This window comes from Penicillium citrinum, assembly GCF_028827155.1.
Source record: "Penicillium citrinum strain IBT 23319 chromosome Unknown utg000005l:1.0-1900146.0:1.0-1900348.0, whole genome shotgun sequence".
Lineage (NCBI taxonomy): Eukaryota > Fungi > Ascomycota > Eurotiomycetes > Eurotiales > Aspergillaceae > Penicillium > Penicillium citrinum.
Genome location: NW_026622690.1, coordinates 60,871 through 73,562, shown reverse-complemented (window position 1 = coordinate 73,562; position 12,692 = coordinate 60,871). Strand labels below are relative to the sequence as shown.

The following is a 12,692-nucleotide window of genomic DNA, read 5'->3' as shown; positions in this document are numbered from 1 at the left end:
GCCCAGTTTGCATTCTTGGTCGCGCGGAAGACACCAGACCATTGAGCTATTTGTGCAGCCACGCAGTGGTATGCCATCAGACCTTCCACGCCTTGACGCTGGCGCTCTTGGCTGTCTTGTACCATTCTTGGTCATGTTCACAGGTCTACACGGTACCAGTGATATTGTTGACGGGTATGAAACCGTGCTACTGATTGTGAGCAGTTTTGGGGTCGCCGCAACAATCCCGTATCCGAAGAAGATGATACATGGTTATAATACCTGTGCTCTTCATATAATGTCATTCTCAGCGAACTAACTATACCATAGAAGCTTAAAGCTAGAATGAATCAAATGCTTTTAATCATATTCTTCATAAAAGAGCCACCACAAAGTCAACCATCCTCATTATGAGGGCAATGATCAACCTGGTCAAAGGCGTTAATTGAGACCAACAACCTCTCGAGTTTGTATTCCCACTCAGATAGACTTACCATCTCTATATTATTATTAAGAGGGTCCAGAACAAACGTACCGTAATAATTCTCATGATACTGCGGTCGTTTCCCAGGGGGGCCATTGCATTTACCGCCAACGGCAAGAGCAGCTTCGTGGAAAGCATCGACAGTCGCATGGTATGTAATATCTTAGCTTTCGATGAAATTACCACCTTGAGATGAGATACAGAAGTAACCTACCAGGAGCTTTGAAGGCAACATGAAGCCCTTGTGGAGACTTGGACTCTCGTTCTGTAATCCAGAAATCGGGGACTTCATTTCCCAGTCCCACAGCGCCCGGGAAGCGCATGAGCTCTCTATATTTGAGTGGAGTGAGCGCGGCTTTGTACCACTCGATCACATTTTCGAATTCGTCTTTTGGTGCGGAAATAGAGATGTGATCTATATTGCTGCACGACATAGTGAAGGTTTGCAATATTATAGCCACTGGTGGATGAAGTGTGACAAACGTTATCAGACTATAATTTGTAGGTTTTCAATCATTTATCTATCTTCTTCGGTTGAGTTAATTTCAATGTAAGGCTCATTCTGACGTATGTAGAAAAAAAAAGGGTGTCAATCACATGATATTTTCTAACATCCGATCTTATCCATATTTACCCTATGTACAACAAACTTTCTTCTGATCCGTAAATCACATGGTTTTGATGTCCACCGCTTTCTATGAACATTATTCATGTTGTTTTATCGCTGTGCAGAACGCTTCACATCATACTCTATGTCAGTCCAGATAATATATTTCGCACCTTTCCATCCCTTCAAGCAACACAGCTCCATTCGCCTTGCCGTGTGGGAAGATAGCTACAGATCCTATCTTAGATCAGACGGGATATCCGTTAGGAGCTCCCTCCTGCGCGACGGGCATGAAGAATGTTGTCACTGAGGAACCACATCTACTGCAGCCTAATAATCGGTGGCCAATTCGATTTACGGGTCACATGATCAACAACTTAACCTGATCAGCACCTCCTAGACCTTGCCAGACGTGGGTTTGGGTTGGGTTTTCAATTTTTCCTTACCCGCCCACTGGCAGCCACCGCGGGTTTTGGCCTTGGTTGAAGTATCCCATTACATTGTATCAACGAATAGAAAAGATATTTCAAGTACAATAATCCCAAATTTAAAAATGCGCCGAATATTAGACATGGACACCCGCTCATGCCTTGATCATGAGCGGCTCAATGAGCCGGAAACCGCTCAAAATTGTGGGGTAAAGCTAGATCTTCGCAAAATGGCATTATTATGCAAAAGCTTGGCAGTAATGCAGTGGTATTATACACAGTAGTAGTTATTGAATTGGATTTATTTTAAATTAGACCAAATAAATTGAACTTGAATTATATCTATTGCTAAATCTATAATCTAGATTGTTAGCCAGTGCTGTTAGCCAGTGCTGTTGACCAGCGTGTTCTTTATACAGATCAACTAATGATTGATTGTTTTGATTTTGTATCCGCTGCCGTATCCACTTTAGATAGCTAATAATTGGCTTATAAAAAATAAGCCGCTCATAAGCCGCTCATAAACAGCCAGACCCACTTAGATCTCTTTTTTGGTATGCCCCCGTTGTCACGGGGTTGGAAGTATACAACAGCCCAAGCACTCGATATCGATCCGAAGCCTAAATCCTTTCGAGTCACCTCTATATAGTGATCTATCCGAATTCTAATACGAATTCTAATATATATAAGATTATATATATATATATTTAGAATCCGAGAGCTCTTTAAGAATCAGTCTGTGTATCAATTATTCTATTGAGATCCCAGGACTGCTATCCTGGTAGATTACAGCCACCGTACAGATATTCTTAGTGCCAGTGTATCTGTACATGACCGAACAGGTATGTGTTTATCTATCTGTATATAATACTGCTAGTCTAGTACAATACCCAAATCTGCAACTTCACCCCTCAGATCTCATTAGTTATATAGATTTGGATAGATTTGCTATGTAATTTAAAATAGATACTGCCTATTCAATAAAATATTATATTTCAGAAGATTCTCACTAAATTCAGCTGATCATCTGATAAAAATTTAACAGTATTCTGTCTACTATCACAGATACCGTAGAAATTTGAGCAACAAAATTGTACAATTCTTTTCCGGAAAACTGTGGAATTTATTTGCGGAGGATTACTGAAAACTTCTATAGTTAATCCTTTCAAAGAAACAAATTTGGAAAATAAATATAAACAGATATTAAAGACTGATTTGAATTCAATTTTATATCTATAGCTAAATTAATAGCCAGATTTGGAATCAACGGAAATACATTCTATAAGTAATACAGAATATCTCTAGATTGCCGAATACAAATATCAGAAGACACAAATACTGTGAATATAGGTTCGTGCCATTAGTCCCCATATTTGATGCATCTTGTGAATCTTGTATATAATTATATCGCTGTCAGAAGATATTTCTGAACGAAATGGTCCAGCTTCAATTTTCTGCATCAAGACATCGCGATGGAGGAGTACAGTGGATCGAGGATTTGCAGGACCGAAATAATACGGCCGTACAACATTCCCAATACCCGTATCCGATCTTCCAACTCCATCGCTTGCCGGTTGCAATTCTGACGAAGGGTATCAATCTCGTCTTCCAGCCATTCACTTGATTCGCTTATCTGGCGTCTCTCGTTCTTGAGCTGAATATTCAGTGAAGATTTCAGGACATACATTTCCCATAGACACAGATACAAATCCAAAAAATTCGAGACGGATGCAGCGAGATCAGCATTGCAGCATAAACCAAACACCGCACTCGAACTCGTTCATTTGAACGAGGCCAGTTCTTAACTGGTATTGAATGTATTGCGGCTGATGGTTGGAAAATAGAACCCTATTTTGTTGCACCAGGAATTGTTCATCTGATGCGTTGGTATGAAGGTGGAACATTATCAGAAACCACACGAATTGCAGTTTCCGAATCAGGGTATTTGAATGACCTATTGGCACTCAATTGGCTGGAATTTTTCCATCTCAATACTAAAGGTCGCCTACCAAATAAAAGGAAACAGCCCAGACTGTTGATCATGGATGGATATCGCAGCCATCTAACATTTGAATTTCTTGAACGTTGCGACTTTTATAATATTATTCCATATGTATACCCTGCTCATACTACACATCTTGTTCAAACGCTTGATGGGCCACCATTCCGGTCATTTAAACGGCCATACCGTACCAAAAACAATAAGATCACTCAATGGGGAGGAGATGCCCGAGATATCAGTGTATTTTTTACTGAAGTTTCGGCTATTTGAGAGCAAGCTCTTCAACCACGCACAATTCGCACAATCCGCAAAGTATTTGGTTAATGTGGTATTATGCCATACAAACCAGAGTTTGTTATTGATATATTGGCCAATCAAAAAATCGCTGAATCTAAATTAAAGATATTCACCGGCTCACCACCACCAGTTCTGAATGCATCCAGTATACCAAGCAGTCCTCCTAAATCAGTATATAATGCATACCGTACACGCGATAAACTGACCAATGTAATCCGGCATGAAAGTATACCGGAGACAATACGCCATCAAATCGAACGTGTTGGCCGCTCGCCTGTTCCGCCTTACTGAGGATATTAGTTTGTTAACTGATACACTGGAAAATCAACTACCCTAAAAATCAACTATTGCACGCAAATAACAAAAGCAGATCGGCAAATTTGGTACTCTTACTACTAAAGATGCAATTCGTTATGCGCGTGATGGTAAAAACTAAGGTAAAAAGGTGAAGTTCGGTATAAAAGCCCGCAGAGAAGAGATGCAGAAGCAACTGGATGCGATATCGTCAGATGGTATTGAAATCTGTGAATAATTGCCTCCATCTGATCCTAATCTGTTATCTGAAGGGGTTTAATGGTGTTATTAGAGTGTTGCATTGTTCTTAATTCGATATAATGTTAAAAAGCTACGTTGACAACCGGACTCCGTTGACCTCCGGCTGACCCACCCCGAAGCGGGTTTGTCAGCCTTAGGCCTCAGGCATTCATATGCCGCCTATGGTGACTATTATGTCTATTCTTACAAAAAGCTGCTTTTGGTATGGAAAAGTTTAATTGAATTTAACATGTATACGAATAAATTGTGCCTTACGACCGTTTTTTCCTTTAGCTACCTGCTACACCACTAGCAACACAATACACCGTTGATGGGTTATTATAGTACAGTATCTACTGTCGTGCTCTGCGATCCAGATTTTGGGGGAAAATTTCAAGTCAATAAAAAAAAATATTTCTCAGAAAGCTGAGCGACTCAAGTGACGATTATTGCTCGTCTCCGCCAGCAGGGCCAAGTTTATTTCCAGGTTATTAGCTGCTGTTGATCAGCGAAATGACAGATTCTTAGTTCTTTATACTAATTGCGTGAGCATCAAAATTATTGTAAGGGGATCTCAAGTTCTAAGTCTGTGAGGCCGTTGGCTTCGCTGAGTTGCGAGACACTGTTGGTTTTAAGGGGCCAAAAGTGAGACTAAACCTTCAACGGAGTGGGCGTGCGAAATTGCTCACATTCGCTGAGGAAGATCCACTTTAAGTGCTAGTATAGCTAAACAAGGTAATCCGGACGTTGATGATCGAAAGAAAAGATGAGATATAAGCACTGTAGTCCGTGTAGTTGACAGTTCCCTGTCAAATGGAGCCAATCAATCGAAATATGGAAAACTCAGGGCTGCAGATTATGACGACACACTGCACTGTCCTCGTCGTGACTAAAGACCTTTATCTTTCTCTCTCTCTCGCAATCCTGGCCCTAATAGTATCTCAACTTCTTTCCACTCTGTCCTCTCAGCGAAAGAGGCTGAGTATAACCGGGGATGTCGTACTACGAGGAGGCAGAACACCGATTCCTTGGATATGGCATTGGAAAGTATGGCAACGACACTTGGAATTCATATCACCACTGGAACACCGGCAGTGACAGCAGCCAGGTGCTTTCCTCTGTCCAGGCAGCTTTCATCTTCTTGTTGATTGCAAGTACGCTCAGCTTGTCACTTCTCACCCTTTTCTTGAGAAAATCAAGAAGGAATGCACTCAGGCCCATGCCACTGATCATGACAGTAGTAGCTATGCTTTCAATGGCCGTGTAAGTTAATTACCCACTCTTTGAATGCATTTATTGAATTGCGTATTGACAACATAGGGCCATGGTTCATCTGTTTGTGTTGCAAATGATTATAATCTACAGTTCCGGAGGTAGGAACTGGTACAATCTTTGTGACATCTTGGGTTCACTTTTCGAGCCTGTTTCGTACACCATTATGTTCTATGTCTTCTATGCCACTGTTCATATCTTCAGAGACCGCGTATTCGGGGACAAAATTGATAAAAAAAAGGCAAAGGTCATCACCATCATGAGATACATGCACTGGACGTTTGTTGGAATGTTCGCGGCATTGGTCATTGTTGATTGGAGCTGGCTGATTAATTGGAGGAACCGTGTGGTTGTCGAAGAGATCGTTTACTACAGATATATGACATACTGGGATAAGATATATCTCCACCAGATGCATTCTGTTCTGGTTGGCTGCGTGGGAAATCGTCGCTTGGGCATTCTATGTGGGCCTAAAAGCATCTCAAGGTCATTCAAAGATGAATCTCAAGGTAAGTGAAGATGGACCCCATGAAGTTTAATTTAGAGTCTCTAAACTTATTTGATAGATGTCGCTCTACTTCTTCGTTGCAGCAAGTGGCTTCTTCCTTGCCATAAACTTCCAAAACTTCGTATGGGCTGTGGTCTATTATCTCAAAGACAACGAGGTCCCGACAGATATAAATAAGAGCAAGGGAACTATTCAAGTGGTCCTACGGTTTTTCTTTGACTCTGGATTTTTCTTCGCTATTACTCTTTGCTACTGGCGATTTCCGGAGCCAGATTCTGATATCAACGACATTGAAAAGGCCGAGATCGATCATGGTATTATAAACCGCACGCCAATGCAGCCACGGGAAGCGGAAGGAAGTCAAATTACCGCCGCAGATGCTGCAAAGGAGAAGATAATTCATGAAGTTAGCGACTCCAATGGATTATTGGAGACCGATAACTCTAATGGTATTCCGGACAAGAAGCATCTGCTTGAGGCAGATTCTGGAAATGTAATACTTGAGGCGGATTCGAAGAGCCTTGTTGAAAAGGCTTAGTGTCGCTTTGGCACATTCAACGCAATGGATTTTATACTGCCTTTGCCATCGAAAGATAACGCTTGCGATAATTGAGCGCAAATTTATATATACATATACATACATAGATATATTTTATGAAAACCCAGGCATATTCTGAGGTCAAAGGCATATCACAAAGAAATTAACACATTTTCGTCGCAGCGAAGACTTGAATATATACTACCAGGTAGTTATATCTTGCCGACCCTTTAGAAGCTCTAAACATACTCATATAGACTTAATCTTTGGCGATAGTATCTAGCCCTTCCTTTTTCAAAAGTACAATGCAGTATTACAGTTTGATCTCACGAGATACAACCCCAATATGAACAGAATGTCACCTAGAAACTCCACATTGAGGTTGTCTGTCTCACAATAGGACGAAATTCTTGTGTATAAATGATATTTTGGCAGGAGAGTAAATTAGGAATTCTATCAGGAGATTCAACTCGTTCTGTGTCATGTTCTTCGTTTAACATTGATGTCTACGTATCTTGTCAATAAGGCTGATTTCTCGCAAACAGCTAAATCAACTCTTCTTTTCATTTTCGGCGATAGGTTCGAGAAGCTGAGAACTATGCTTAGCAAAATGATGATTCCACAATATCCAGGGAAAAGTTGGCACAATCAATATAATCATGAGCATTACGCTTCACTCTTTTCAGTCTCCGATTGGAGGGTATAAGTAGATCAGGTACTAGCACCATGGGGTAGGATACTTCAAAAAGTCTAGGGATATAATGTCTATACCCTAGTGGAAAAGAAAGTCAACCCCCATTACATTTCTTCGCGTCTTGATTCGCCGATTCTGCATGTCCCCGTCGCCCGTAGTGCGTGTGTCTATGGCCTAGATCCCTTGCTCAGATGTTCAGAACATGCCTTTGTTACTTAATAGAACATAGAGTATATCTACTGCTAAGGGCATTCCTTAATTTCTCGGTTTCTAAGACCACTATCATGGCAGCTAAATCTGATTTTTATATATCTACAGTAATTACAAGATATTAATGTAACGGTACTAAGGTACAAGCTAGCACTTGTTGACTAGGTGAGAGGATAATGGAAGAAGAAGAACAGGAGATCAATTCAAGCACTTAGTAGGATATACAGAGAGACTGATTCTTGAAGAATCCTCATGCAATCAAGATAATACGAGCGAAGTTCATTCCACCTTTTCGTCACGTGCCTTCTTCGAGGAAGAAGCGGTGTCGAATCGGGTTCGAAGCGTGAAGATCAGTAGCTTCACCGAGAGAGGTAAGCTCTATGGCTTCCACCGTATCATCCTTCAGATCCTTTGCCAGGGATCCCGTGACAAGATTACCACTCTGCCAAAAGAGGCCACAATATCGAAGCTCTCGCTTCGATATTCCCAAACTACATATATATAAGGTATAGGTAGCGCACAAGTATATTTGACACAGGATTTTCCTGTGACAGCTGGCCTTTGGATCTGCTGGATTATGTACAGGAGACAAGGCGCGCGGGATGAGATAGGTATCCCAGCGAGGCGATCCTGATCCAGTCTTGTATCGTGACAGGTCCACCATCCTGGATCCGGGTCCACCGTTGAGCCAATTTTAAATTCAATGACTTTGGCGCAGATATAAACAAATGGACAAAGAAGCAATTTCACCTTCTTTTAATTGAGCAAGTATCCATCTAGTATGGAATGAGAAATGCTTAGTATAGAGCAATAAAAAAGGAATAAATTTGCTTTCTAGCGAACAACTAAGGAAACATGGATAATATTATTGTCTTCCAGGCGTCTGAAGAAACAAGTTAATGGGTTGTAGTGAGCTTGCTACCAATAGATACTACTTTGTTCGATGAGTGGCGCTGGGGCCACCTGGGCAGTTCCTTCGGAGCGAACGAGTTCCGTCCGGCTATGAGGATCGGCCATTTACGACCCAACCATATTCTCTTGGGTTGTTTACTTCTCCACTCTTGTCATAGTGGATGAACATCATCGAGATGGACCCACAGATTGAACAACCAAAGATCTGTGCTGACGTCTTCTACGGCAAATTATTGGCTGTTGGCTGCGATCGTCAAGTCCACCAGCTAAAGCGATGGGCCGTTCTTCAGCCCTCAAAAAACAGCACTGATGCCATAGCCCTGGCACAGAATCCACAAAGTAGGCAAAATCTACCACAGTTCAGTGGGGCAGAAGGATGTCATAAAAGGGCCTGCATTTCCCCCGTTCAATGAATTGTTTGTCTCTTCGATCCTCACTTCACTAGATCGTGATCCCGACTACGTCAAATCGCGATCTGTACCCTTCTTTGTTGCACATTATTTTTAATTTCTGACACCAAACCGCCTAATACAAGCTTTAACTGCTTGTTACGGTATATTATGCGACTGCCATTCCATAGACGAGACAAGGAGAAGCGGAGGGCCGAAAAGAAGGCTGCTGAAGGCGAAAAAGGGAAGGAAGCTGCCACGCCCCAGCAGAATCTTCCAGAGGAAACGGTCATTAACGATGCACCTCCTACTCTCACACCCATTTCCAATGATGTGAACATTGTTGAGAATGAGAGTAAAGTCCCAACTCAAAAGGTTCCGACCGAAGAGGAAAACGGTTCTGTCTTTACTACCTCGGAAATAGTATGGAATCGCGCGTATGACGAGCTTGCGGACGAGAACTCAGCACTTGTCGAAGGCTATGTGAGAATATTGCCGAGGACTACCAACCCCAATGCAGACATCACGGGGCCAGAGAGTGATAAGCTTGTAGCACGCATGAAAGACCCACGCCAAAGACAACAGGTCATGAAGGATGCGCTTAACGCAGGTCAGAAGAAGGTTGAGAAGAGCGCAAAAGTCACCAGTGTTGTGGGTAAAGTATCAGGCTTCGTTTTAAAATTCAAAGGAGTGATTGATTTGGCGGTGCAAACAAACCCACAAGCTGCTTTGCCCTGGGCAGGCGCTTGTATTGGATTGCAGGTGAGTTTTTTATGATCAAGATGACGTTCTTGGAAGCCGAAACAATGGGTTGACTTGAATCTAGTTTCTGTTGAACCCCGCCCAAGCGTCACAGTCGCAGCTGGAAGGCATTGCTTACGTCGTAACCAGAATGCAGTGGTACTGCGCCCTGACTGGGAATATGTTGAACCGAAAGAATATCGAGACGGACGGAACGTCCTACGAAGAATTGCTTGTTCAGCTGGAAAATAGGGTGGTAGCATTGTACAAAGCACTTCTCACCTACCAGATGAAGAGCGTGTGCCACTACTACAAGAATCAAGGCCTGGTATGGCTGCGCAATACTATCAATCTGGATGACTGGGATGGCCAGCTGGCAGGTGTCAAAAGTTCAGAAGAGGCCGTCCAGACGGATTCAGACACATACCTCAAATTGCATTCCAAGGACACATTGAGCGCGATTGCCAAAAACGGCCAAGAGAGCCAAAATATTCTTGGCGATCTAAACTTGACAATGCACGAGTACGTGGCTGACCAGAAAGAGGAGAGAGAGGAGAGAAAGCAGAAGGCACGAGAAGCAGATGACAAGAGCGCCCTTCTGAGACTTTTAGCCTTTGACAAAAGCGCAGATATGTGGAATGATAGAGAGGGGATACCAAGAGCCACCTGGGAAACAGCACATCAGAATATCCTGAGACAGCGTGTGACAGGAACTGGTGAATGGTTGTTCTCGGATGCCTCGTTCCGGGCCTGGGAGAACCCGGCACAAGGCGCGACCATGCTTGCAATTGTTGGCGGAGAGTCTTCTGGGAAGAGTTATCTGGCTTCCTCCGTGATTCATCACCTGCGACGAAATGAAGAATATCGCGATACCGACTTAAGGCGAGTGGTTGGGTTTCACTTCATGGACAAAAGGGTCAATAACACTGGAATTGATATCCTCGCCAAGTCCCTTGTCTGGCAGTGTGCAAATGGCGACGGATCCTACATGCAATTAGCTGCTAACGAAAGTCGTGATCTTGGCACCATTGACCCCAAGCAAATGCTTCCGCAACTTCTTTTCGAAAACAGGGACTTGGAAGGTATCAAAGCTGCTTTCTATATCGTCATAAACAAACTGGGCGATGAAGGTGATGTGGTTGACCCTGAGATGCTCAATCTCCTGGAAAGCGCATGGCGGTCCAAAAATCGAACAGCCCGAATCATCTTCACATGCACCCCGAGGACAATTGAGCAGGTAGTAGGAAGAGGGATCGCGTGTCCTCAAATCGCGATCAGGGACAAAAATGAAGGCGATATTCTAAAATTCATCGACTCGCGCATGGACAGTATCGATGTACTATCTGACCCCCGTCAAAACGGAGTGCCAGAGCTTCGAGAAAAGGTCAAGAAGGCCCTGAGCGACAAAACTGATGGTGACTATTTTAAGATTACCACGGCGTTAAACGAGATCAGATTGTCAGAATACGTGGATGAAATTGATACAATTCTGAATAACGCGGGTAAGGGGACGGATGATCATATACGAGGAGAGATTAACAAACTCAATGAGGCTCGTACATCCAAGGAGATAGCTGAGATCAATGAAATCCTTCTCTGGGTTGCAAACTCTCAAGAGCGACTGTCCGTGGAGAAGATGACAGTTATTCTGCAGCTAAGAAGCAATGCCGCTTCTCTGCGGAGTTTGGATTATAAATTCAAGACCAGCTACTTCTTATTTGGAATCGACAATGATGGGTTTGTTGAACTCCGGTCATCGAAGTTTCTTGAACTTATTCCCCAGCGACGTCAAATCGCCCAAGACAACCAACAGAACGACCAGGACATCCATCCAAAAGAGATTGAGGTTGTGCAGTACTTCCTTAATACCGTGTGTCCACCTGAGCTGTTGAGAAAGCTCCAGATGGAGCAGTATCTCCAGCGGATGATGACCAGCAAAAATTGTCAGATTTATCAGGAAGACAAGAATACTGCACATGCTAGAATCGCCGCAGATATCCTTCGTGTATTAGCTATGGAGGAAAATGCGAGATTGAAGGTGCTGCAAGGATACGCAGCCCGCCAGCTAATGCAGCATCTGTCCAAGGTAGACCTGGCACTGGTAGATCGTGATTTGAAAAGTCAAATTGGCCCTGGTCTTGTGAAATTGTTCACTAATAACACATGTATTGACAACCTCTTCAGGTTCGTCAGTCCATCACCAGGCGTACCAGATTGGATGTGGGAAGATAGTACCGCAGACCAAATCAAAACATGGCTTAAGGACTCCGCAGTTGCTTCCGAAATTGATCCAAAAGGAAAATCGTGGATTGACCAACTTACGGAAGAGCCATTTCTAGCTTTGCTTAGACAGTCTGCTGTTAGAATGGCATTTCATTGCCTCCGAGAACCCTCGCCTCCGAACATTGCCGTGCCTACGTTCAAGTTCATACTACATTTCCTAGCCAAGGTGAGTACTTTTACGGGATTATAAAATATAAATCCTCACATACGCTAATACTATACTACCCAGACAACCTTGGCAAAGACAAACCTCGACTCTCCCACTCCTGCTGAGATACGACAAGCAGAGATGTGGTCGGAAAAAGTCGCTGGTGTCATCGAGCGAGAAGCATTGTGGGAGGTCCAAATGGCTTTGGTCTTTCAAGGGTTCCAATGGTTATCTCATGCAGAAGCTCGTTGTCGCAAGGCTCTCGAAATTGAATCTTCGAATTGGCGGGCGTTGCAAGTCCTTGCACAGACAGTTGAGAACAATAAAGAGGCGATCGAGATTTTGAATAATCTCATTGATCGCCTTGAAAAAGATACAGCTTGGATGAAAGTTCATCAGAAATCTCTGGCTAAGATGGCCTGCGATCTGGGTGATCGACACTGGCAAGCGGAGCAGTTTGACAACGCGCCCAAAGAATATTCCAAATCTATTAAAAATGATCCCAGCGACGCTGGAACTCTTTTGGAAATTCTACGCAAGTATCAGAAGCGTGACCAGTGGGATGACGCCATTAATCTTATCAAGGAACTCCATTCCTCTCGGCGAGACTCATCTTGTGGCTGCGACCGTTCAATTGGCAATGCGATATGACTTCCACGACATAGT

General features: G+C 43.2%; 3 protein-coding genes across 3 annotated transcripts; 2 read left to right on the top strand and 1 right to left on the bottom strand.

Moving 5' to 3' along the window:
* Positions 1 to 374: 374 nt before the first annotated feature.
* Positions 375 to 885, bottom strand: N7469_005877 (VOC family protein; the record flags this gene model as incomplete). Its single annotated transcript, XM_056644797.1, has 2 exons — positions 375 to 625; positions 678 to 885. Coding segments are annotated over 2 exons (459 nt in total), but the record flags the coding sequence as incomplete, so codon positions are not given.
* Positions 886 to 6,100: 5,215 nt separating this feature from the next.
* N7469_005876 (uncharacterized protein) lies at positions 6,101 to 6,649 on the top strand (the record flags this gene model as incomplete). Its single annotated transcript, XM_056644796.1, has 2 exons — positions 6,101 to 6,112; positions 6,170 to 6,649. The coding sequence occupies 2 exons, from the start codon at positions 6,101 to 6,103 to the stop codon at positions 6,647 to 6,649; spliced, it is 492 nt and encodes a 163-aa protein (XP_056500034.1).
* A 2,376-nt stretch (positions 6,650 to 9,025) lies between these two features.
* N7469_005875 (uncharacterized protein) lies at positions 9,026 to 12,677 on the top strand (the record flags this gene model as incomplete). The annotated part of the gene is made up of 3 exons (XM_056644795.1): positions 9,026 to 9,616; positions 9,681 to 12,044; positions 12,108 to 12,677. The coding sequence occupies 3 exons, from the start codon at positions 9,026 to 9,028 to the stop codon at positions 12,675 to 12,677; spliced, it is 3,525 nt and encodes a 1,174-aa protein (XP_056500033.1).
* Positions 12,678 to 12,692: the final 15 nt, after the last annotated feature.